The 26,272-nt window shown below is 43.2% G+C and overlaps 7 protein-coding genes across 7 annotated transcripts; 4 read left to right on the forward strand and 3 right to left on the reverse strand.

The window, feature by feature from the left end:
• Positions 1 to 142: 142 nt before the first annotated feature.
• On the reverse strand, positions 143 to 2,487 carry EAF01_001685 (uncharacterized protein). The gene is made up of 6 exons (XM_038909935.1): positions 2,272 to 2,487; positions 2,089 to 2,167; positions 1,951 to 2,011; positions 1,763 to 1,813; positions 1,030 to 1,318; positions 143 to 929 (listed from the first exon to the last, which is right to left on the reverse strand). The coding sequence occupies exons 1-6, from the start codon at positions 2,331 to 2,333 to the stop codon at positions 431 to 433; spliced, it is 1,041 nt and encodes a 346-aa protein (XP_038774747.1). The 5' UTR covers positions 2,334 to 2,487; the 3' UTR covers positions 143 to 430.
• A 4,477-nt stretch (positions 2,488 to 6,964) lies between these two features.
• Positions 6,965 to 9,097, forward strand: EAF01_001686 (uncharacterized protein; the record flags this gene model as incomplete). The annotated part of the gene is made up of 1 exon (XM_038909936.1): positions 6,965 to 9,097. The coding sequence occupies one exon, from the start codon at positions 6,965 to 6,967 to the stop codon at positions 9,095 to 9,097; it is 2,133 nt and encodes a 710-aa protein (XP_038774748.1).
• A 710-nt stretch (positions 9,098 to 9,807) lies between these two features.
• Positions 9,808 to 10,776, forward strand: EAF01_001687 (uncharacterized protein; the record flags this gene model as incomplete). Its single annotated transcript, XM_038909937.1, has 1 exon — positions 9,808 to 10,776. The coding sequence occupies one exon, from the start codon at positions 9,808 to 9,810 to the stop codon at positions 10,774 to 10,776; it is 969 nt and encodes a 322-aa protein (XP_038774749.1).
• A 929-nt stretch (positions 10,777 to 11,705) lies between these two features.
• EAF01_001688 (uncharacterized protein) lies at positions 11,706 to 14,098 on the reverse strand (the record flags this gene model as incomplete). Its single annotated transcript, XM_038909938.1, has 7 exons — positions 11,706 to 11,864; positions 12,082 to 12,318; positions 12,462 to 12,618; positions 12,885 to 13,047; positions 13,130 to 13,191; positions 13,314 to 13,356; positions 13,504 to 14,098. 7 exons carry the CDS (start codon positions 14,096 to 14,098, stop codon positions 11,706 to 11,708), a joined length of 1,416 nt encoding a protein of 471 aa, XP_038774750.1.
• Positions 14,099 to 14,563: 465 nt separating this feature from the next.
• EAF01_001689 (uncharacterized protein) lies at positions 14,564 to 19,543 on the reverse strand. Its single transcript, XM_038909939.1, has 3 exons — positions 19,400 to 19,543; positions 16,870 to 19,274; positions 14,564 to 16,729 (listed from the first exon to the last, which is right to left on the reverse strand). The coding sequence occupies exons 2-3, from the start codon at positions 17,144 to 17,146 to the stop codon at positions 15,399 to 15,401; spliced, it is 1,608 nt and encodes a 535-aa protein (XP_038774751.1). The 5' UTR covers positions 17,147 to 19,274; positions 19,400 to 19,543; the 3' UTR covers positions 14,564 to 15,398.
• Positions 18,834 to 19,209, forward strand: EAF01_001690 (uncharacterized protein; the record flags this gene model as incomplete). Its single annotated transcript, XM_038909940.1, has 2 exons — positions 18,834 to 18,982; positions 19,008 to 19,209. The coding sequence occupies 2 exons, from the start codon at positions 18,834 to 18,836 to the stop codon at positions 19,207 to 19,209; spliced, it is 351 nt and encodes a 116-aa protein (XP_038774752.1).
• Positions 19,544 to 21,396: 1,853 nt separating the features above from the next.
• Positions 21,397 to 24,978, forward strand: EAF01_001691 (uncharacterized protein; the record flags this gene model as incomplete). Its single annotated transcript, XM_038909941.1, has 2 exons — positions 21,397 to 23,966; positions 24,021 to 24,978. The coding sequence occupies 2 exons, from the start codon at positions 21,397 to 21,399 to the stop codon at positions 24,976 to 24,978; spliced, it is 3,528 nt and encodes a 1,175-aa protein (XP_038774753.1).
• Positions 24,979 to 26,272: the final 1,294 nt, after the last annotated feature.

Below are 26,272 nucleotides of genomic sequence, written 5' to 3' on the forward strand. Positions count from 1 at the left end.
CGCACATATGAAGAACGTTTCTGGAGTATGGAGGATACTTTTTCGATCTTGGGTGTCATTATAGGCTACAAAGGAAAGGACAGGACAATTTATGAAATGGGGAGTTGGATGAAGATACTGTTTGATATGGTTTTGTAAAGATACCCGTGGCGTTCGACTTTGCGTTTTGCTTATTGTTTTTTTTTTCTTCCTCTATTTTTTTCTTTCTTTCTAGTTTACCGTTTTTCTCTTTAGCTCTTCTTGTATCTAAAAACTCAGACAAACAGATCAGTCGATACTCCGCAATATATCTTGTGGTTGTAGAATATAATGAATGGAATACATGTTATAAAATTGAGAAAGAAAGGAAAAAATGAAGGCCCTTTTAAAGCTTGAATATCCATCCATCATATCTATCTCTCTACAAAACCCCATCTCTGAATCTATAAATCTATAATCTCCGCAACCCCTTCACCTCATCCATCAAATCAATCACATCCAGCATATCCCTACACTCCATCAATCTCAACCTCTCCTCCTTCCCCAACAATCCATTATTCCCTCCATTCTGCGAACGATCCGTGCCGCACATTTCGCTCAGATGATGCACCACCAATTTAAACGGTATAGGTTGTTTAATCACCTGATTTATGAAAACATCGACGCATTCCCAGGGTGTAGATGTATAGCCTGCGAAAAGTGCTGGATTCTCGAGAAGTCCGCGCGCGGACATGACGCCCGAGACGCCGGTGTAGGAGGTATGATGGAAGGCGTCTGCGAGGGTGAATGTATCGCCGTTGGAGAGGGTAGGGACTGTAGCGTGTGTTGTGAGGAGTTTTATGGCGTCGAGGTTTACGGGGTGGGAGGAGGGGGTTGAGCGCATGCGGCCGTGGATGGTGAGGAAGTCTACGCCGGCGTCTTGGACGGTTTGGATGAAATCGATTGTTTCTCTATCTTGTGTTAGCTATTCATGATTTCCCACTTCCTTTCCTCTCTTTTCCTCTCCTTCAAATCAAATCGATTCAAACTAAGCAAACGAAAAACACATACCGTAAATCTCGATGAATCCTAATCTTCACGCTAACTGTTTTCTTTCCCTCGTATCCATCTCTCTTCAACGCACTTTTCGCTTCCTTGACCATTTCCGCAACCAGTTCGCGCTTGTGCATTAGTGCGGCGCCGATGGAACAGGCGCAGGCCCAGGATTGTGGGCATCCGCAATTGATATCGATGCCGTTTACGTAGGGGGCGAGGAGAGTGGTGGAGCGGGAGATTTCGAGGGGAGAACACACGCCGAATTGGGCGATGGTGGGGCCGGAGGTGGGGGAGGTGGTGAAGTCTAGGGGTGGACGTTAGTGTGTGGGAGATGGTGGAAAGAGGTTGGGGGAAAGAGGGGAAAACTGGGTGTTGGGGTTGTGTATCAGAATTGGGCTGGATGCATGCAACTTTGCTGTTGGAGGATATGCAAATGTGTATACGAGCACATCTCGATGGGATTTTGTATGCAATGGAATTCATATTGCTTCTCTGCGATCTTATCGCCATACATGCTAGCAACAGGATTCCATACGATATCGCAACTATGAACAAAGACTTCTCTGTTGCCGCTGATTGATACTCACCAATCTCGATCCAACCACGATCAAATAGATACACCCCAACTCCTTCACCTAGCAAGAATCCTCACCCCCAAATCGACACTCGACCCCCCCCCCCCCCCCCCCAGAACCAACTGTCAACTCCATCAAAACACAACACAATAAAAGAAAAACCACGTGCTCACCTGAATCACGTGCAAAAACACTGCGATTAAATTCTTTTGCCAAAATCTGCACTCAACTCATTTCATCAGCACACTTCTCATCCCGCATCCCCTCTCCTCATTCCCTCATCCCTCATCCCCATGTCCTCATCTCCTCATCCCCATTCTTCATCCCATCCAAAAAAAAAAAAAAAAAAAAAAAACATAACATACCATCGGAGTCCAACAAAGATCCACTCCATACCGAGCGACCGTTTCTCGAAAAGCTAGCTACAGGATTATCTCATTAGTCGCGATCTAGTAACAGAACAAAACAAACCAAACCAAACAGAACAGAAATTCCATACTTTACTATACCGCACCATAGGCGCACAAGTATAGAGTGGTCTATTTTCATTCTTTGCGATATCGAAGAGGGTGAGAGGGCTGAGACAGTTGGTTGGTTAGTTAGTTAGTTATTTATCTAGTATGTTATTCTTGATTCAGAGAGGGGGGAGATTGAGGGATAGGTGAGTGAGTAATTGACAGACTTTATTTCCAAGGCGGGATTGCTTGGAGTAGCGACCCCATTGTAAGAGGTGGGAATGGTCATTTCTTTCTTTTTGATACTTTGAGGTGAAGGGGCATTATTTTATAGAGATGTAGGAATGATTTATGAGGAGAAGATATCACGTTTTTGTATCAAAGAGTTCTGGGGTAGGGAATCGTGGGAATTGTGAGGGAAGGTTAGGTGGTGGCGACTTAGTGCGTTCGGTAAAATTTCTAGGGTGTCTTTTTGGGTTTGGGGGGTTTGGGGGGGGATAGTTTGTTAGAGAGGATAGCAATTTGATATATGTCCTCTCAACCACTTCAAGCAACCAATACTTTAATCAAACATTGACATGATAAATCTCACAGTGAGGGGATTTCAGCAATGTAATAGCTATTTCTACGCCATCTAAAATATCAGCGTTATCCATTGAATTCTTCCCTGCAATGGTTTTGTTGATCTAACGATCCAGCCATGATTCGTAATGTTTTGTTGGTGTCCAAATAAATACTCCAAGAAATGGAATAAGAAATCCATCGACTGCTTTTTCGGTAGTTCTAAAATTGCACCTCTTTTGGTTGTGATCAATGTCACCATTGTGGTATTAAAAACATAGTCACTTACATATTGAATCGAGTCTTCACGTTCTGTCCTTTTGATATTGTAATATCATTATCCAAACTAATCTGCATGCTACGCTAAAGACCCATTGTCCATCGAAATCGCTTTGATCCTGCTTTCCACCAGAACATTATCGCCCCTCATTAATGCGCGATCGGCGAATGATTTTCCGGAACTGTGAAAAGAGTCGTCCAGACAGATCTGTACCTCTGCGCCCTATTGGTGCTACAAGTCTCGGCATTGCTTGTTCAGTCGTCTGCAAGATTCCCCCATCTTGGGGAACATGACGCCTCGTCCATTGGCATGTAATTTGAAACGGGAAACTATAAATTTGTAGGCTAACGTGGGCTCCTTCGAAGAATCTCGTACTTTTGGTTGACGTAAAGTACTCCACGGCAAAACGTGTCTAGGCCCCCAGACTCGGTGTGATTCAGAGTTAAATGTCGGCTTTCCATAACTAAAGAAGATTAGTTCTTCTACCGGACATCCCCAGGGATAGACGCTCTCGAAAAAGGATTCAATTTTATCCGAATCATTTCTCGTGTCGACCGCCAAAAACTTCACGCCATTTTTGATTAATTTCTGGGCAAGATCGTATGCAGCACTCCGGTCATCATCATGGAGTTTCCTGAAGTTATGTAATCTTACCTTTCCATTCTCATGATCACGGATACGCAAACTATGGCACCAAAAATCCGAGGCGTACTCTATGACGATCCTGTCAACTTTCCAGTTTATGTACGTTCTGGCCGGATGTTCAGGTACTTTAATCAATCGCGCGTGTTCCTTTCAAATTTCCGGAGCCCACTCCAACAGCTTGTAATACTTCAATCCTTCATTGCGAGCTTCCATGCAAGTTTGAAGGACCGCAGGTAAAGTGCTTGTGCACTTATATCCGAAGTCTTCGCTCCATCTTGGGTGGCCTTCTCGTTTCTCCCATAGCAGATGTTCCCCAATAATGATGTTTCTTGGATCGTTGAAGATCGCCAGCTCTAAGATCATCGATCAAAGTTCTGGGAAAAGCTTTAGAAATAAGGTGAATGTGGTAAGAGATGTCGACTTTCGTGGCTGACTTGCTAGAGACTTCTTTAATTTGGTCATTCTTGTCGTTCAAAAAATGCAATAAGTGCTGAAAGACAGAGTATATATTTGGTCTGTTGATGCTCGCGAGGCAATAAGTAAAGCTATATCTATTTATCGGTCGACGCCTACCGTAGTAGAAGCAACTGCGAATATCAATGAAGACTGGTTGTGGACGAACTCACGATACTCGACCAATAGTTTCTTTTAGGGTGATTTAGACGAAGAGTAGATCAAAGAGGGAAAGAGGCAAACAGGAAGGCTAGAGGAAGGAGGAACCAAGTAAACCCACTAGCATGTCGGCGGTCGCAAAGTCTTGAGGGCTTTAGTCCTGATTATACCTACCCATCCTATCTTTACAGATGGCGCTACCTCAGAAGTGTCCTTGAAAGCTGCCTGATTAGAGATTAGAAGGGGAAGAAAATATCCATGAACATACCACTTCAGACCCCAGAAGGACAAAACCAATACAGAATAAACAGTATAGGATTCCGAAACGGCCGTGATGTCAAGTTGCACTATTGTATCTGCAACTTCATCTCGATATCCTTATCCCCATGACACAGTTTATTTTGAGATTGGCATGGGGTAGTGATAGAACGACTTTGATAAGAGAATCCAAAATACTGGAAATGCATCTAGAAAATGGATGTATGTTAACTGACAGTGTTATGTGATCAATATGATGGATGGTAAGGTCCTCTGTGTTGATGTGTAGTGTGTATTTATAAAGCATCACTTGGTATGATTGCTTTATATCGAGTTTGGAACCCAAACTCAGTTGGAAGTTTCCCAGCTATCTATATTTGTGTATCAAATGATAGCAAATATAACACGTGACTTCACGGAGTAATCAGATTTATTAACGTACTCAAGAAAGATCGAACGTGAGTATTTATGAAAATTAACTGGATTTCCCTCAGTCTTCTCTTCAAGCACCCGACATACTTGAAAGCAGCCCAAGACCCAAAAGAGATCAAAGCATAAGGTAGACACGTGATAACAGGTACTTCAGCTTCGAATTCAATATTGCGTTCTTCTCCTTGAGCTGAACGAGTGGTGTATTCGGGGCTGATGATGACTTAAACTCGGCTCGATCCTGTCAAGCCAGCCTTACACCCGAAACGCATTATCAATAAATATGTGCAGGCCGTGATTCGGGATCTACGTCGGAAGTACAAATATGAAACTTTAATGATCGGAAAGATTGCCAGTTTGATCTTCAATGCTCCTGCTGTGCAAGCTGGGGTGCTAAACTCATGCCGTCTAAACTCTCTGCATAATTGGCAGAACTTTAGCCAAAGAATGTGATGCTTTGGCATATGTTGACACCGCACACCCGCTGCAACACAGCAGCTCAAAGCAGCAGATCTCATTTTCCATTGGAGTGATTGATGGGCTCGATCTAGTGGAAACTCAATGCTTCTTGGGGTCGCTGTGGCTCACATGAGAAGTGTTCTCCAATAAATTGAGAGATGTCTTCCACACTGTCGGAATCCTTCGATTTATGAGACATGATTCCTAATCTGGCGAATCCAGCTTCAATTTAGATGGTGTGAGAGATGGACCACGCGGGTCTTTGGATGATGTCGATGTTGTGGCTACTGATGTAATTGAGAAGGTGTATATAAGAAGACGCTGAGAGACACGATGATGCTCATATCTCCTTCGAGTTCCTCTTGTTATGGGGTAGATTTAGATCCCCGGATTTTATATTACTTCATTGTTGAACAGGCCAATATATGGTCCCTTGCCTATCGTTGGCTTTGTGATATTGAGACATTTGCAAGGTCTTGACGAGGTCCACCGTGTCCATACATGCACCTACGTCTGCGTTCCCCACCTACTGAAGCCTGTAAATTAAACGAAGATAACGAATTGATTCATCCATTGTTTGATGAACTTCTGAAGATGGATCCAAATCCGAGGTATGAAAATCAAAAAAGATACCATTCAAATTACTCTCTTTTTCTTTACACTTTGGCTAGATGAAAGATTCAATCTCTCAATTCCTTCCATCTCGAGTCTGCTGTTTCTCCTATTTCGAGTAGCCTCCAACTTCGGGTTGCATTGCTCATTTCACTCCCGCCACAAGTTCTGAACTCAAAGGGTGACAAAACAGTTGGAACTTGGAGTTGGTAGCACTTGGAAGTTGGTGGATGAATTGAATAGTACATCAAGATCAAGATGCTATATAATCGTGCCTCATAGCACTGTTCAGTGTGTCAACTCGGATGCCACAGGAACATACATTAGGTTCAAGATGCTGTTATTACAGATCCATCGTAGCATTTAATCTTGGTGTGCTATTTATTTCATCCGCTATCCGTTGCGTGAGAGGGAGGGAAGGAAGGAGCTTAACTTGGAAGCAATAAAGGCGGCTGTGCCTTAAAATAGTATGATTCCTCTATGCTCTCTCAGTGGTTCGTCCGTATCCAATGGGGAATTCTACGTCCGTCCCTCCACTGTTTCTGCGCTTTAGCCATTTTCTGGGATCACCTCCCTGTACATAAACGCTCCACCCTAATCTTATTCTGCATCTTCTACTACCTAGGCGCGCGATCAGTACTCTTTTACGGCCTCGAAATGGGGTTGGGAATACGGAAACGGAAAAGACTCAAGCACATCAGGGTCGTGTTCTTGGGTATATCATCTGCAACGATATGGCTAGTTATGGCTGACACTGCATTTTCTCCTTTAGAACCACGACTTTTTCTTCATCCTCTTCCTCTTCCTCTTCCCACCCATCTCACACAACATCTACACAGTCATTTAATTGTTTGCGAAAGGATCAAACACCACATTCACTCAGTAGTCTGCAAAAGGATCAGACATCTCACATTAAGGTTAGAAACAACCGAAAGGATCAAGACATCTTAAAGAAGCGGCGAAGATCCAGCCAACACGATACAACCTCAATCTCTTATCCTACATATAATACTCTCAAACTTCCTGAAAACGATCTTATCATTTGGGAAGGAATTATATGGGAAATGCAGTCACCACGACAAACCACTCGAACGGCATCGGCAGGAAGTACGGGTACCTTTGATTCGAGACCTCGAAGTCCGTTGAGCACCAGTGCCTCAATTGACGATTTATCCAGCTTAGCCAGTGATGTATCGTCGGTGTCGAACAATTACTCAATCAAATCAGGATCAAGAAGTACGATTCAGGTAGGATCCACAAGGTCCCAAACAGATCCAATCTCCAATCGATATGAATTTGAGCCCAGACCACCAGTTCGAACAACCCTCCTCGAGCCTCAAAGGTTGATGCAGGAACCTGTATCTTGGACGAATCATGTCTCGCAGCCATCTTTAGGAGAGGGCTTGCTTAAGCTTCCCGAAGAAATACTTTTGGTCATTCTGCGGGAGCTCAAGAAATCACATCTGAAAGCGGGGAGCCTAAGTTGTGCAACATGTTGGATGAGGGATCTGCACAGTCTTGGATTGAGCAACAAGAAATGGTGGAGTGCTGCAAGAGTTATCTTATATGAAGATATACAGCTTGTTGGAAGTGATTCGAGTTTGCATATGAAGAAAAAATACAAGTCGAAACATGGAATCAGGTTGAGACTCCTTCGTCGAACTCTTCGAAGTCAACCAGAACTCGCCAAATATGTCAAATCACTGAAATTCCCTTCAATGCCAGACTCGGTCAAAACGAAACAAGATCAGGATGAATACATGGATTTGGTGGCTTCAGTGATAATGGCATGTCCAAACTTAGAACGCGTACCAGGAATTTATCAGCCATACGATCATGAATTTACAAAATTCTTCCATGCACTGGGGACACGATCGAAACTCGTCGAGAAAGTATGGATTATCGAACCAAGTCCAATACGTCGTCTTTACAATGCATCTGATGAAATCGAAACCCCTGTGATTGTGCCAGGCCCCTTACGCTCTGAACAATATCTCGATTTCTTGGGGCTTAATTCGAATTGGCCACATTTGCAAACACTCGTTCTTCATTGTAGCCCCGGTGGCATGATCGATTCACCTTTATTCACCGAAATATTTCGACGTCTTCCCTCGCTTCAGGATTTATATATATCGAACTTTCCACGTACTTCTTTCAATGATGAAAATTTACTTTCCCTTCCAGCTCTCAAAAAACTTCGACTCGATTCACTTCCAGGCATAACCTCGAATGGATTAGCAGCCTATGCATCATTAGCTACTTCCGCTAGTCTCATCTCGTTGTCTTTAATATCATTACCACTACGATCACTCGCCATCCTCGCTCGATTTTTTACTCATCTGAAGAGCCTCAAATCATTCTCTTTATCTCAGGGTCCTTCCCCTATGCTCAATGATCAGAATGATATCTTTTTACATCCCTATCTTGCCTCGTCCACCCTCGAACACCTCCATTGGGAAATTACAAATCCTGATGACGACAAAGCTTCTGAGATTCTTACTAAATCTATCACTTTCTCCGGATTCCCCAATCTGAAGTCTATCCGCGCTCCAACTGACTTTAATGGTATGCTTCAAAGGCTTTGCAAACCAAGATCAAGGGTCGAACTACCAGGAGACAAGTATCGACATATGGGAGTTGGCAACCCTCAGAATCGAGCGGCGACTATGCCTGCCACTGTACCCGTAATACCTCCACCAAATCGCCAATCCATATTTTCTCGACAGAGTGAGCGTCGCGATAGTGTAATGACTGGAAAATCTTCCAATTCATCTTCGCTATCTCTTGCATATGAAACCCATATAGACGGCAGTGGCAAACATGAGATGATGAGTTTGTTGAGTGCTCGACATGCTGCTCAACTTCGGATTGATACTGCTACAACACCACAGTTTGATATAATAATTTGGGACGATGATGGACAATTCCTCGAACGGTTCAAGCTGGGAACTTTTATCGGAAAAGTGGAGAGTAAGATTGTATACAATTTGAAGCCAGATATTGAAGGCAGTGATGAATCTATCATGAGTGTCGCAACACTTTTGGAGAAAGGAGTTGAGTCGAAGTCTAGTGATGGTTGTACTGGAAGTTGGAACATAGATCTAGACTCGAGATCAAAAGATAGAAAGAAGAGAGATTGGTGGTGGCATACTGAGAGGGAAAGATGGAGAGAGATAAAATTGGCTACTTTCTTTTAATGTTGCTTTATTATGATACCCAGGGTATGGTGTTTATGTCTATTATATCTTGGAAGTTGGGAACTTACTATTGGGTTTTCTTCTATATATTGTAAATTTAATATTAATCATTGTCTTTCAACTCATTCCCTTGGGTATCTTGTTGGATTTATCTATTCTACATTTCCATTGGTCTTTTACTTTTTCTATCAGGTATGTTTTGAGCTTGAACAGTATTATATGTAGGATTTCCATGAACAACAGCTCTCACTCTCAACTCTCATCCGAACTATATCTCTTTCTCTTAATATTCACCTTCACAGCTCAGCCCCTTCACCACCTGACCCGAACTCGGCAGCCTGATTTTACAAGATCTTTCGATTTCTTTTTCTACTTTCTTCTTCCGTCTTTCTCGCTTTCGGACAATCCTTTTAACCAGATTAAAAGTACTGCCTTCCACCAGTTTGCACTTCTTTCGCTGGCAGTTTTGATTCGATTTATAAGATACGAATCGTTACACATTCATCTTATCTTGTCCTGTTTCTTCTTGTTGCGTTGCTTGTCAGGTTGTCACAATACATTCTGTTTGCAAGTTTACAAACAAACAAACCCTACCAAACCCGACCGATCTTGAACAAGAAAACAAAGTCACTTCTCAACAACCCTATCGATCTATCTCAAATCCTCCATCTCGATCTATACACACACCAACCTCCATGACCAAAACAAAGATGTCTCTCTCTCTCTTTCCCCAGCGCGGTCTCAACCCCCGCGAAATCACCGCTCTCCTCATCATGGTCGCATCGCAACTCCTCATCGGCATCATGATGCTTCGAATGATGATGGCCAACCAGACTGTCAACAATGCATCTGTCGGATTCGTCGACGTTCTTCCTACCATTCAACCCTCCTTCGAAGGCGCGAATTGCGATACTCAAATGCATGGAAAGGATTCGAGAAATATCGACTGCAGCACTTTTGGCAAGGATGCACAATTTTCGAAATTTAACATGGGGATGGGAATCGATGCCTCGGAGTATTTGCTCAAGACGAAAATTGTGATCGCCGAGAGGATTATGTGTCATCGGGCATTTGTGTCGGAGAAGAAAAATAAGTTGGTGAAGGGATTGTGGGAGGTTATTGAGGGGGTCTATGAACTTGAGGAGATGGCGGCGGTTGCGAACACGGATGAGAGTGCTTCTGGTGCAAATGCGAAAACTTCTGGATCTCCACACGTTTTTCGAAAGGGAGAGGATGTTGCTGCAGATGCGGTGAAGGAAGATTGGGAAATTGTCAAATTTGCGCAGAATCCTGCATTTCCCGCCGAGGAAAATAATCAATTCCGCACGGAGATATCGTATATGGAGAATCGAGCTACGGGGTTCCGCAAGGCGGTCGAGGAGAGGATGGAGAAGAATGATGTGGAGGGGGCGTTGAATATGGTGAGGAAGAGTTTGAAGGGTTTGAGACCGAATGAGAAATTGATAGGAGGAGAGAAGAGTGAAGGGGATTCGGAGGAGAAGATGAAGATGGAGTTGGCGCAAAAGAGTAAAGATAAAGTTCATCACGCGTTATCTGGTCTGTGGGATATTGTTCAGGATATGGAGGAGGAGATGAAGGATACGGAGAGATGGTTGGGTGAGACGGAGAGGGCGGTGAAGAGTGCGGTGCGGGAGTTTGAGAGGGAGTGGAAGATTTAGATGGTGTATGTGGTTTCATGTGGTGTGGTGCCAGCGTACATGGGACTTTGATCGATTACTTGCATACATACGACTAGATTGGGCTACGATTATTTGGTTTTACTTTATTTCTTTCGGCTTTCGGTTCTGCTTACTCCTTCTGATCTTACTTTTCGATTCTGAGGTTGTGTCGTTTGTCGATTTGCATCTTACGTTGTTGCTGTTGGAAAAATGGGCGATAATACAATAAGACACAAGCGATACGATACATTACAGTACAGTACAACACGAATCGACAGGTGAAGGAAAGCGGAAAGAAGAAAGAAGAAACGAAGAAGACTTTTGTACAATACTTTCCCTTCATGAATACATACATGATACAATAAGAAAAAATAAGAAGACTAAAAAAAACTACTCACTGCAGATTCATCCTACTAAAAGATTCGAGCAGGAAGGAGAGGAAAGGAAAGGAAAGGAATCAGATACTTTTGTAGTTGTTTTCGATACATCTCATTTTCTCGTTTCGTATGCGAAATAGATAGATACCTACCTACCTAGTGGCTTTTCAATTTACTGGGTGAGAATAGGAAAATCACGAATGACAATGGTATCGATTTGATCTGTTTGGTCTTGGTTTATTTGTGCATGTATGTGTATGTGTGTATGTATATATGGACTTAAATTTCTTGACAACAACTACCAGTGAACATTCATTTCATTTCAGTCATCACTCCCATCCTCTTCTTTCTTTCACAAACCCCAAATATCACGATCGATATATTCCCATGTCACAGAACCTACCACGAAGAACCCCGACAAATCAACTCAATCCTCACTCTCCAAACCCACAAGTCAATCAATCAAGTAAGCCTCCCTCCCCTCCCCTCCCATCTCCAAACCCCTTTCCAATCCCCACCCTCACCTCCCACCTAAAAAAAAAAACCTCCCCCCTACCCCTCAACACACTCCCCACTCCCCTCATGCAAATAATCAAAACTCTTTACCAAGCCCGCAAAATGCGCCAGCGCCGCTAGCACAACCATACAATGCAAGATCTGATGACTATTACCGAAGAAATCGAAACGGCCGGGGTAGTATTTTTCCGGGATCTATTGAGTGTCATGTCAGTACATCCATCATTCTTTTTCTTGCTGCACCCATAGTTTCCTTGGCCTTCGTTTAATTTCCAGCTTCACGAACTGGGATTTCAGACGGAGGGTACGTGATCTTGGTTTTCAATACCCGCAGATGTGTAAACTTTCAAGGTGGATGGATATCTAGTACTTCCCCTCAAACAATCGAAAAATAAAATAAAGATAAACTCACCCTCAAACAATAAGCCAATGCCCCCACGAAATTAAGTCCCGCCATGCCTGCAATCCATCCTAAACTCAATCGTTTATATTGCAATGCGATGCCGTAAATAATAATTGAATGGACGATGAAGATTATAGCTGAGAGACCGAGGGCTGCATACATGAGGGTGCGGTAGGGACGGAAGAAGGCGGTGCGGAAGGGAGGGAGGAGGGTGAAGAGGGCGAGGGTGAGGGAGAGGAGTGTGATCTAGGTGGGGGGTTAGCGAGGAATGGGGGTGAGGGGAGAGGGGGAAGGGGAAGGAGAAGGAGAAGAAAGGGGAAAGGAGATGTAGAGGGGAGGAAGGTGGATGGGGAAGAAAGGGGGAAAGGAGGGAATGGGAGAAAAAATACCATAGACCAATAAATTCTCTGTAATTTAACATCACATATAAATCCGTGATAAATCGTCGCAACAGTACTTCCCCACATGAGAGCTACGATACCGAGATAATCGAGTTCGATCCAAAAGGATGCGGTTTGGCGACTGTGGTTATTGAGGGTGTGATATCTGCAAGTGCGGAGTCAATGTTAGTTCTGATTTTACTCCCTTGATTTTGCTTTTCTTTCCTTTGCTATGAAATGCAAACCTGAGCGCGACAACGAAAGGAAAGAGTGCTGGAAAGAAAGATAGTCGTGATGAAGAAGAATACTACACAAGAACAAAAGAGAGAAGCAGGAACTATCCCGCAAAGCTACAATGCAATCAATGAAAAAGAGAAAATCAAAAAGAAATATCAAGAAACCAAAAAGCAGAAGAAAACAAAAAAAACATACCCAAAGCTCAACCCAAAACAAACCGCCACACCTCCAAAAAATAGCGCAAAAACCACAAGATCCGCTGTCGCTGCATCGTGGTAGCGAGGTAGTAATGAATGGTATATATATATTGGGAGGAGTGTGAAGAGTAGTGCGCCGAGGAGATGGGAATGGATGTTTACTGTTTAGATATTAGTATGGTGGGTTAGTTTGAGGTGGTTGTGTGGAAAGGGAGGGGGGAAGGGAGATGGGAGATTTATTACCAGTTTCATTGTGCAGATAAAATATACTTCTACAGGAGCGGAGTGAGGATTTCGTTTCGGGTCTAGATGAGAAGATGAAGTTAGCAGTTATGAGAGAGGATAGGGTTTGTCTCATGTGTATTATGGAATATGGAATATCTTGATGGGGAACTATAAATTGGGAAATTAGAATGAGAAGACATACCGATATCCAGAAAGAATATATTCATTATCCTGTCTCCATTCGGCTTTGGAAAATCATTAGTATGATTACTTATCCCCTCAACTCCCACCCCCATGAATCTTCACAAACAAATCCGCATCATCGTATATATCTCACAGTACCAACCCCAGAGAAGAAATCCAGAAAAAAGGAGAAGAAAAAAGAAACTCACCAATTTCATCCCACCTCAAATCCTTTCCTCTCCCATCCCCACCTTGACCCCCCTCAAGCCCATTCCCATCTCCATTTCCATCTCCATCCCCAAATCTCCCCAAATCCCCACCCACTACCTCTACATCCTCATCTCTAACCAACACCTCCAAACCCCCCATCGACAAACCCGTCGTATTCCTCTTTAATCCCAAATCCGCATCATAATTTTTCTCACTTCTCTCCCCCATATCCCCATCCCCATCCCCATACTGATCCAAACCCCCATCCACATCTCCCACCCCACACTTCCCAATAATCAACACCTTCTCCGGAACCTGCACCTTATCCTCCTCTTCTCTCGTCACAATCAACGTCGTAGCCGAAGAAATATGTCTTACATGTTGTTTTGCCTTACCCATCTGATTTCCACTCGCATAAGTATTTCCATTCCCATTCTCGCTAGCATTCACATTACCATTTCCAACCTCATCCAACCTCCTCTCATCCGCATCCCCATCCAACCTCCCCTCACTCTCCAAATCCACTGCGAAAAAGGGATACGCACCCGCGTATCCATATATTCCCTCATCATGACCCGCCGAGAAATTCGACATATCTCTTAAATCCCCAACCGTCTTTCCCTCTTTCCTTTACCAGAGAAGAAGGGAGAATGAAAAGCAGAGAAAGCCAAGAAAGAAGAATAGAACCCAGAAAAAAGGAAAACAGACCCCGAGAAAGATATCACTCCTTCAGCTTGACCAAAAAAAGAAGCACCACCTTGTTTTCCAAAGATCAATCATCAATTTCCGTTATTATTTAAAATCTTGAATTTGTTTCTTTCGAAGCTCCACGCGAACACGTGACACGAGGGTAAGTAGGTGAATTTTGATTCAACAGTTGGCAAGACGAGGATGAGAATGTAGTGTATTTGGATTTTGGACTTTATCTTGAGACTGATTGTATGTGTAGATTTTGATTATTTTTCAACTAAGAATGAGTTGCAAAAAGAGAAGGGAAGAACAAATAAGTTGGCTCACTGGTTGATGAAGAAGAAGAGATCCCAGGTCGGGACAAAGTCAAGTGTGGACCAGAGGTCATTAAGTATAATCATTCCTCTATCTGCTATGGACCTTCTATCCCTCTAACCCAACAGGCCAAGCCTGCGAGCACCGTCTTGCTCCGCCAAACCGTATGATGGGCCTCAAAAATCTAAGATAGCCATTTCGCAGTCCTGCGAAGACATGTAAGCAGGCAGATTCTACCAGATTAAAGATTTTAGAAAAAGTAAATCCTATATCACTTTAAGCAACTGGTGCATTTAGCGACAAGATAAAATCTACCCGCTATACCTGAGTAGCTAATATCATGTGTGAAAATGGGAACGAGAGCAAGCTAGGATATTTGCATGATCGCAATTTGTGTTGCCACGAAGACGATTGTTGGAACTTGCGTAAGGCAGAAAGTACATTGTCGAAGACTGATCTGACCAATAGTATAAGAAATGAAACTAACTTTTGGGGCAGGAGTGGGTGTTCGATTAATCTGCCACCTGTTGGTGTCCCAGACTAGGCGCTTAACTTAAAAGTTGCGACGAAACCATCTACACTCCTGTCATCACCTGACTTGATGGCATTTGTACCTAGTTAAAGATAATCCTTCTTGGTTTGAAGGTTCCAGTATTTGTTTTGATCATGTCCCCAGTTCATGTAATGAAACGGAGAATCTCAAGTTAGAGATTAGTATGTCTCCAATTAGCATTTGAAAATTGCGTACAAGTAAATTTTGCTGTCCCTAAATAGCAAGGTCATAAATAGAGCAATAATTATCTCAAAGTGCAATATAAACATCCTCATATCGTCGAGATGTGGTCTCATATAGTCATGATTGAGGGGCTCCAGCTTATTGTCAGACTATTCAGGCACCAAATGGTGGATCAACAATTGCGCCAGAAATTGGATCAGCAGTCAAATTAGTGCCTCTTTCCACTTCTCTAGTAAGTAATGCCATGCCTCTGTCGGCAACGCTGACTATGTTTTGTAATTCCCTCAATGCCCGTTCATTGTTATTGTAGAAGATGCCATCAATGGATTTTTTGTAGTTCGATGTTGTGTTGTATCTCTTTTGATATATTTCAGCATCGTAAGTATTCGGGTCAACTTCAATACATGTTGCCTTTTCATGTGGATTCTCCATTTCAGAAGACGGATTGGATACCAACTCGAGTGACAGCGGGGCCTTTGTACCCATGACGGCTTCCACAAACCTTTGATCAAAAGATTTATTGTGTCCAGTAGGGTCGTCAAGATCATAATTGGGATGTTCCGAATCAAGGTCTGGACTGTAATCATCATAACCAAGTTTACTAACTCGAAGAATCTTGAGATTGAGACATTCAATATCTCGGATAGCTAGGCCGACCCATGTGCATTCATCAGGCTTCTCGATATTTTGGTAACCTATCCATAGACTGGTATTCTCTCGGTCGGTCGAACCATTAACTTTCAGACCGATGTCATTCAAGTATAATTCTGTCAAGGAATGACTGGTTTCCTTGATCAAAAGTAGCAGCGTTAGAGGGTCTAGATCCATCCGCTTTAATTCCAAACACCTCAGCTTGCTAAGGACGAGTTTTTTGCTAGGATGGTATGGGAGGCACCGCATGGTCCACTGTTCGTTCGTCATCCTGGACGCGACTCTTTTATTTCTTACACGTTTGGTGGTTTGCGCCACGTTCCATCCAATTATACACAAGGTTTCCAAATCCTTGGCCTTCCCAATTAACAACCAGAAATTTCGAGCAAAAACCGTTTGTAGTGATGTTCTGCTTTCTTGTCTCTTGAATGATATCAATAAGCTTTTCAGATTTTCAAAAACTTTGAAAGCATTTTGGACATCGATGTGCACGTTACATAGACTGTTGATCGTGACATCAGTGATGTGATCTAGAACCAATGTATCTATTTTTTGATATTCCTCTGGACGATTTGCCGCACATGCTAGAGTGTTCGCGAACAATCTTGTAGATGTCATGAAAGCATTGCTGATAACCTGGAATGGCAGGTTAATCTTGAGTCGAGTTATATCTGGACCGTTCTGCATGACTATGCAAACTAGACGACTGTAATCCTCATCTGTAAATGTTGTCTTGTTGAGGCAATATGACCGAAGGGAGTCAATCAAGTCTGCCATCTCAGGAACCCCGGCATAGATAGCGTTGAAGGTCTCTTTAAGCTGATCAATCTCATCTAACAAATGTGTTAGCTTTGAAGTGCCTCGCTGATAGATAAACGATGCAGCGCGAGCAGTACATGGACTACGTATTAATGCGCAGATGATGTGATGTGATGCAATTTTGAGGGGCGAGGGAGTAGGTATTAACGCATACCTGTATCTCTAGTTATCATCATATCAATGTAGATGGAGGATGCTAATGAAGCTAGATCTTGGAGCGTCTTCACTTCATCTGGGTTGTCATCGATATTTCGAAATCGGATGAATCGCGAGAATTCCAACGAGGTCGTCTTAAAGATTGATAGTTTTAAGCCTTGATCGAACGCTTTACATACTAATCGCAAATCCAAAAGTTGGGATTTATGGTCGCGGCACATGTCGATATTCTTTTGAAGGATCAAGTCCAGAATCTCAGGCGGAAGTTGATCCATGATGTCGTTGAATGTTCGTTATACCGAATGTGATGGAGTATTGAGATGTCGTTTATTTTGTATTTTGGAAATGATATTATGTTTTAAAGCTCCGTAGTCATAAGTAGGAGAGGTTGGGTGTGATGTAGTTGTATTCTGACCAGTTAATCTATTACTGTAGGTGGTAGAGCAACCGTTGTAAATGCAGTTGCGGTACTGGATTGGAGTGGTGATGTGGTGTTCTTGCAATGGTTTCGTGCTGTGATTGGAACATTGACAATTCAATAATTTTGTGGGGAAGGCGAACATTCACAGCCGTGCATGCAAGGCTGATGATCAATTAGATGATGAAGTAAAGGCAGAGTACCCAGGTATTATTATTAGCTGATAACCAGTACCGTTGTCACCCTTTTACCTACCAGCTGCCTCGTAACATACCTATGGATATATATCGAATGTCTTCAGATGATATCAAGGAATTTACATCCGATCTCCACCGTTGATGAAGTGATTAATCAGTAGACCGACGCGGCCTTAAGACTCAGTACTATGTATTTTCCATCTACCTCGTGTTGATCTCGTGAAATTCGACAGAAGATAGGCACTCAAACTATCCACGGAGAATATTCAACCAATAATTCGTGAGCCTATCCGCCAGCCACATCTAAAAGCCAAGACGGCTTTTTTTGATAAGGCTGTGTGTTTTATAATTTGTGTCTACTCTGCGTGTGAGAGCCACGAAGAACGTGTATCCTGTGCCAGTTTGTGCACTACCTATGGAGACCCAACGAGGAAGGTGGACCACTACTATTGACGGATGAGTTCTTGGGAGAAGGAGAAGGATCTCGTCAATTTCGGTGCATCTTTACATCTTCACATTCCAGCACTATCCCATTATCTTACTGTGTTCTTTTGACTTGCTTTCGAAATGGCAGAATATGCATCTGGTCTGCAGCAATCTCAGGAAAAGACAACAAATGATTGCATGAAGGCGACCAAGCAGTTATATCCACGTTCCTTTTCCGATAAGCATTGCAGTTTTTGACATGCAGACAGGAATGTAAGAGCTGTGCACAATCTGGTGCTGGCTTCAAAGGCATACGACCTAAGACCTAAGACAGGCAAGTTTTGGGATACCTAGAGCTTATGTACGGAGGATTCTCACCACAACATGGTCTGCAAGAGCTCTTTTGGGGAGAAGACTCACAGGCGCAGTAGGTTGGAAGAAGTAGATGTATTTTGATTCAACAATTCAGGACTCCACAGCCCCTTACTCTTAAATTTTGAGTAAGACTTTGGCAGATTATCTCATCTCACTGATTGGCAATTTCCCCCACACCATTTTCAAAGTCTGTGAGAAGTTAAGCATGGCTTGCATCGATATGTAAGTTATTACATTTGAATTTTGCACGGTATCGTTATTTCTTCAACATCGTTCGATATCTTGGCATCAAATCTCGGATATGAGACTTCCCCTGCTGAGATCTACGAAACATCGTTGCATCCAACGATTCCAACCAGCATCGATGTCTCCACCAGGCCACATAGCAGCTACCCACATGCTACCTCACCAAGCGCGGAACATTCGTAATGATCTCTTTCGGTTACGACAACACTCAAGGGTTTAAGGGATGTTCGACAATCGAATCTCGGTGAGATTTCTCTTCCATTATAACGTATCAATCCGACCGACCCGAAGAGGGACAACATGTACCCACAAAAGGAACGATTATGTGTCGTAAAGTATCCTTCCTTCGTAAAGGTTTCAAGTTGGAAATTTCTCAGAAACACGAGCGGAAAGCAAAGACGTTTTATGGGCGATAAAGGCATTGCGCAGAGGGGACTCGACAGACCCATGTTCTTATGCTTAAGGGATACTAAGGGATGATGCTAAGGGATGCTTAAGGGGACAAATTAGAAAGCTTGGAAGAGCACAACATATTCTCGCCATGGCTAGAGAATTCTTTGAAAGCGGTGCGATTGCACCATTATCGCCCACTTTCTCTTTGCGCTGTTCGGTTCCCACGCCTGCCTGCGCCTCCTGGTACTGGTCTGCATTGCCTGCATTGCCTGCATATAACTAACACATGCAACATGTCAGAATCATAGATAGATCAAGGTAATGAACGGAAAGTAATACGGTGCGTAACTAAAAATAGCTTCTTGTTGGTTAATTGTATCAAACCATTGCGAGGCCATGATAAGGGGAGAGGGGGAATGAATAATGAATGAAGAGAAAAGAAAAGAAAGGATATGAGAAATGGAAGTACGTACATGCATAGATACATAGCATCAATCGTGCAGTATGTCCAATGGAAGTGAGGAGCAATTCTCTACTACGACGGGATGTAATAGAATTGAGTACAAGTGCGCTTGTGTATGTAGGTACTATACTCTCTGTAGATATGTTGAGAAAAGGCAATGTCAGTATCATATCATACTTTGTAGATACCTGCCTATAGAATCCCTCGTAGTATATCAAGGGTCTATTTAGGTATTCATAGATCCCTCGAGATACCTCGGGTAGACCCCTACTCTACTCTACTCTATTCAACACTTGGTCTTTCTTTTCCATCAAATGATGTGCTTGGACGCATTCCGATTCCGAAGAGCCGGTATGAATGAAGGACTTTAGTATGATTGATGAATGCACGCTCGTTCTTTTGGACCCTGGATATGGATATTGGATATTGGATATTGGAAGCCAAAGATTTCGGTGTACGGGATAGTTATAACCTATCCCCATGTACTCCATATTGACTATCACTTCCTAGATACATCCTCTGTCGTATGGTACCGATATCATATACTAACTACTGGGGACTATACCGATGCTGACTGATGTGATGTGATGTGATGTCGTGTTGTGTTGTGCTGTGTGGTGTTGTAATGTATTGTGTTGTATTGTAATGTATTGTGTTGCAATGTATTTATTGTGTTGTATTGTATTGTGTTGCATCGTTCTGATCCCTCTCTTTGTGCGAATTCCAATGAATCGATTGGAAATGATATTAATCCCCCCCCCCTACCTAGACAGAATGGAATAATCAAGGCATTATCATCATTTCACCTCCTCCCCAAGTAAGTAGATATCAAGGAAAAGATCTTCTATCAATGAATCCCAAGTCCAGCCTCATTCAGTTAAAAAAAAACTCCACCTTCACCACTCACTCAGGGTCAACTACCAACTAACCTTACACTCACGCTTCACTCTTCACTCTTCACCCTTCACTCATTCCTCATCGCTATATCAAAATCCACGTTTTCAATTGATTGTGAACCATGTTGATGTTATCGTGATTTGCTCTTGAATGTTCACATTTCTTTTTCTTTCTTCTCCTCCTCCTCCTTCTTCTCCTCCTCCTTCTCATTCGCTCTCCTCACTTTCTTCTTTCTATCTCATGCATCTCCATCTCATCATCATCGTCGTACATCCTTTAACTCTTCTCCTCTTTTTCTTCCCCATCAAAAATATTCCTTGAACGGAAACATCTACATAAATTCGACATTCGTTTGTGCATACATACCTCCTACATATATACATACATATATACATACATACATACATACATACATACATACATACATACTACCGTATACTATACCACTTTCCCCCATCAGATACGACATTTTTATATCGTGGTTAATTAATGTGCGACAAATCCCGGAAGTGCCTATCTTACGACTACAGTGCCACTACCACTACCACTACCCACCACTTTCATATTCACATTCGCTTTCACCTAAACTCCGCGGATTTTCAAAAAGGATTACCAACCCAATACCTTCCACTTCTTTACTTCTTGGGACATTCACGTGGAATCAATTCGATTCAATTCAATCCAATTCAATTCAAACTCAATCCAAACTCAATCCAATCACTTCTTTTCTCGACAATTCCGGATTTCCTACAAGAAAGGAAGAGGACAAAAGTATCCACAATCGTTGAAATTCGAGAGACTGTTGAAACGGAAGACTCGCGCACCATCCTCCACTCCAACAACCTTCGTTACCCCCAACACCCTAGCTTTTGAAAACATATTCTATTCCAGAAGGATTTCAATCTTGGAAATTTACTCAGCCTCATCGAATCAGTCGACATCTCTGCAGGTCAGAGAACGCGCGACTAATCTGTCACTCGTTTGTTTGTTTGTTTGTTTGAATCTCCATTTGTAGAAAGAAAGAAAGAAAAAAAAAGAGAAAAAAAAAACAGTTGAAATGTTCATCTAAATTCTGCTACATTTTTCTGCTCTATGCAGTCTGTTGCGGCCATGCATGGTTCTACCTTGACAATGCCCTCGGTCTTCGATTCGAAGACCGCATTCCCTCGTTCTCACTCTTCTTCCAATATCCCCGATTTAGTTAATGTTGAGTACAAGAGGTCTTCCATTCATAGCGATACCGAACTTCCACGATCTGCGAGTTTCAGTACCTTACCAACCATTGAAGATGCGAGTAGCGATTATGATGAAGGCGAATTACATAGACTGAACTCTGCCGCGAGCACCCCATCTTTTCCCTTTCCACAGATAGAAACACCTCCACCAAAATCACATTCCATTCGAGAAGGAAAATCGACCAACCGACTCACGAAGGAAGACAAGGCAAAGAATGAGAGAGTTGGGAGGAGACAATCACTGGTGGCACGTCCAAAGTCTTGGATTCAGAAAGTGAAGGGATCCCCCGAGAGAAACCCCGCTCCTGAATATGCCAATTCAACTCCAGATGATGCACCTCCAGTGCCGCAGATTTCCAAGGCTTCCAGAGATAAGACGAAATCTGTATCAGAATCTTTTGCTACGTTTGCACGAAAGTCTTGGATTTCGTCATCGTCAAGATCGCCATCCCCAAGTAATCGAAAAGCAGGAAAACAAATTGAGAGCGATGGGAGAAGTGAAGGGCCATCAAAAATGGCGACCACCGTACTTGCTCCTCCGGCAGGCATTCCCGCGAAATTCGACCACACAGTGGAGGATATCGATAGCCCATCCAAGCCACCTCCAGTGAAAAGGAATTCAACTCTTCGAAAGATCAGGCAGAGACCGAGTAGTATCCTGGGTATCGCAACCTTCGGCTCCGTCAATTCATCCACCAGCAGTTTGCCAGGTAGCTCGATAGACAACAGATCTACGCCGAGGACTTCAATTGACAAAGTCCCTCCGCTACCCAAAAATTTCTCTACGGAAAAGCTTCTGAGTGTTGACACACCACGAAAACGAGATGAACTTTGGCAGGCTTTCCGAGGGTTAGAAAACGATTACTCTAAATTTCAATCTAAATCACTATCGCTAAAAACCAATGTCGTTCGCTCTACACTATTGCCATTCCTTCGAAATAATATCAACCACCCATCCAATAGATGTCTTCGCCCGGAAGATATTGATAGAAGAATCAACATCTTTAATAAATGGTGGCTTGGGCTTCTGGAAGTACTAGATGGACGTGCAAATCAAATAGTATCAGGTGTAGATCGTCCTGTACTGCTTGAAGCTATCGTGATGATCATGACACGGCCAGAGTGGAGACTTGGACCATCACAATTCTCGCCCCTATCGGAAAGATCTCCTAACCGATCCCCTGAGCGCACTGAGCGCACGTCTATACGGGGAAGAAAATCTTCAAGCTCCTTGAACTCATCAGGATCACAATTTTTAGCCGAGTCTGTCTATCACAATGTCAGGAATTTGTTTATTCAGAACTTAACATCTCAGATGCACTTTGTGGTTGCCAAAATGTCACTGAGACATGCTCCTGCAAGTTTGGTCACATTCTGTGGAAAGGCTGCTGCTTATGCTTTCTTCTTCGTGCCTGGAATTTCAGAAATACTCGTTCGAATATGGAAAATACCGGCCGACACTTTAAAACGTGTTGCCGACGAGTTGGGTTTACCAAAACGACCCAATAAAGTAGAAACCGAAGAAGTCGCTGCTACATTTCCGCCACACGTTCGAGTATTGGGTTGGACGTCAGTGATGACGATGTCTAACCAGCTCCGGAGAAATCCTGCCTTATCAATTCTTGTTTCCAAGATACCATGGTATGGTCTGTGGGCTGCTAGATGGTGCGGACGAGATAGTGATCTTTTCTATGTGTTTTCGAAACATTATCATATCTTGGCCGAGCAATTTATGCCTTCGGATCTTCCGTTTGCGACCAAAGCACGCGCGCCGGGTTTCGTTTTAGTTCAAGCACAGATTCTGACTGCTCTGGATGCTACCATTCATCGTCAACCAGCAGTTGAAGCCCTTCCAATCGCCTTTGAGGACGTACTTGCAGGCGCCGATGCATCCGCTGCTGCTTTACCTCTCCCTTCCACCAATTCCGCCAGGCTAATGGCCGAAAATCGCTTAATCATGTTACTTCGAGACTTCCTCTCTGAGAGGCCTGCCGATTTCGAGCCTGCTCGAATGACTTTCGCCCAGGCTTTTAGTAAAATGATGCAAGCTTCAGCGCGAAGGACGTCCTTGTTTGATCACAATGCATGTTTCGTTTTGTGCGACTTTATGGATGAAGCACTTTCACTATTTGTTCGATTCCATCATGCTCATGAATTTGAAGATGATTTCATTGATTGGCACTTCTGGCTGGATGTCTGCAGGAAGATTCTAGAGAGCCAGAACAGTATGTCTGAAATTCGTCTATTCGCATTTCTCTACTCTGCCTGGAATCTTGTCACAAACAATGAGACTCGGAAGGAGATTCTGTGTTTGCAGTGGTTGCTTACCGAGGATACATTTGACAAATTCTTCAACCATTGGTGTCCCATGGTCCGAGCATATTATATGCGCTTGTTATGTTGGAGAATGTGCCGCGAGGATGGAGATGCTACCGATCTTGACACGTGAGTCATATTCTATTCACTTTTCGTGAGGCACATTGACTAATTGAAAAACAGAAAAATCTTTGGGATTGTTTCTTCGCGGCTCAAGGGTACTTGGGCAAATTATATCTTCCTCAAACAAGCGGCTGAGAGTTCCGACCTCCTTCCTCCGTCTACAACACCTTGTTATCCAGCACCTGGCCGACGACTCTTGATCATCCGTAATGACACACAAATGTCTGCGCCAAATCTCTTTCTAGGATTCGATGGCTTAATGACAACTAACAATCCTACAATTCTACCTCGAAAACCGTCCAGTGCATACAAAAGACAGTCACTTCTAGGAGATCTGACACAAATAGAAAAAAAAGAAAACGAAAATGAACCTCCCAAACCTTCTAGCGAAACGCCCACTACTCCAAACAAGAAGAGATGGACGTTTATGGGGAAAATAATCCCATCTCTATCTTCTTCGCCTGAATCAGCTGCTTCTCCTTCCACTTCCCTCAAACCTGTAACTGAAAAGAAGGCACTCGAGGAAGCAAGAAAAGCTACATCTGTGGCAAGAACTAGACCTGCTCTTCATTCCAAGAATTCAAGTGACAGCGAAACTCCTCCAGCTACCGCATCTCACCGTGCCTATAGCTTTAAATTCTCCTTGGAATGGGCCCAAAATTTCGAAAAAGCGCATTCGATCCTCCAAGGTAACGCAGCCGGTAGAGGACCTGCTGGTTCTAATGTTGCAAATGAAAGAAAACTTACACCGCCTCGTCTTCCTGCTCCGGCTCATGCATGGCTTGGTGCTCGAGTTCCAGGAATGAGTAAGGAAGTAGCACCTGTGGATCCAAAACTTGCGGGGAGAGATAGATTCGCAAGATCGAAATATGCGGGTAGGGCGTTAGCGGAATGGATGCAAATTGTTGGAGAGTGCAACAACTTTGTTGAGAGGAGAAGGTCGGAGGGAGTACCAACCCTGAAATGGGTGGAGGTTCCTACTTTGGGTGTAGAGGGATTTAGAAAATTCGCTGCATAAGAAATACCGCAGTGACGATGAAGCGTAATTTGTCTCATTCTGACTGAAATGGACGGATTAGAAAATAGGGGGGGGGGGGGGGGGGGTTATTTTGTACAGGGATAAAAGTAGTGGAATTGGATATAACTACACTGTTGATTCGAAAGGAGTGAAGTGGTAATTATCAAGTTGGATGAAAAAGTATGAGATGGTTGGATAATGAGTTGTATTGTTACAAATACTTCAGTATATTTTCAAGTTCGAGCAGTAGGAACTTTTGATTGATTGGACCTGGATGGGAGGATTGGAATGGATTCACTGCTTCTTAGCGTATATGAAAAACATTTTAGATACCTGCATAGCAAATGGTGTTGGGCTTTTTTTTCGTCATCTTTAGGGCTTTCGGGTGGTGTGGTTGTTTTGCGTTGCGTTGCGTTGCATTGCATTGCGTGCGTGCGTGCGTTTACTTTACTCTTTGTTCGTTGCTTTACTCATATTTTATGGGAGACTTTTTCTTTTTGGCTAGCTCGTTTGCATATATTAAGTGTGTTTAGTTGGTTGGTTTCTTTTGTTGGGTAGGGAGGATAGGGATGGTATGATGCGGGGTAGATGTGTAAAGGGAATGGGAGACTGGAGACTGGGAGGGGAGACTGGGAGATGGGGGGAGCGGAGGTATGGTTATACATGGGGATTATATTGGGGTTGGGGGATGAGGCTATTTGAAGTGAGGAGGGGGGGTTGAAAGGAGGGTGGTGAAAAGAGGGAAGATAAAGCCCTCGGGGGGATATAAGATGGTTTGGGGAGGGGTGATGGGGATTGGGGATTGGGGGTAGGGGATAGGTGAAGGGTATAGGATATTATTGATTAGGATTGGATAGTATTGGATAGCATTGGATAGCATTGGATAGGGTATCATAGATTGGGATTGGATAGCATAGCATAGCATAGCATAGGACATAGGGGATAGGATTGGATAGCATGGTTGCAGTGCGATATATGGGATGTATGTATGCATAGGTGGATTTCTGGATGTGGATGGATTTTTAAGAATCGAATGAATGAATGGATTTGATTCTACTATTTGCTTGCTTATCTTTTTGGGGGGGGGGGGGGAGATAATTCGCTCTTTATGAATTTCTTATATGTATGTATGTATGTATGTATATTTGATATACGAATTTGGGATTGTAATTTGGAAATGAGTATGGGTTTTGGGTAGATATGTGTGTGTATGTGTAGATTATGGAATTGTGGAATTATGGAATTGAAGATTGAAGATTGAAGATTTGCGGGGAAGGGAGAGAGGAAGGAAGAG

Source organism: Botrytis porri, assembly GCF_014898465.1.
Source record: "Botrytis porri strain MUCL 3234 chromosome Unknown BPOR_002, whole genome shotgun sequence".
NCBI lineage: Eukaryota > Fungi > Ascomycota > Leotiomycetes > Helotiales > Sclerotiniaceae > Botrytis > Botrytis porri.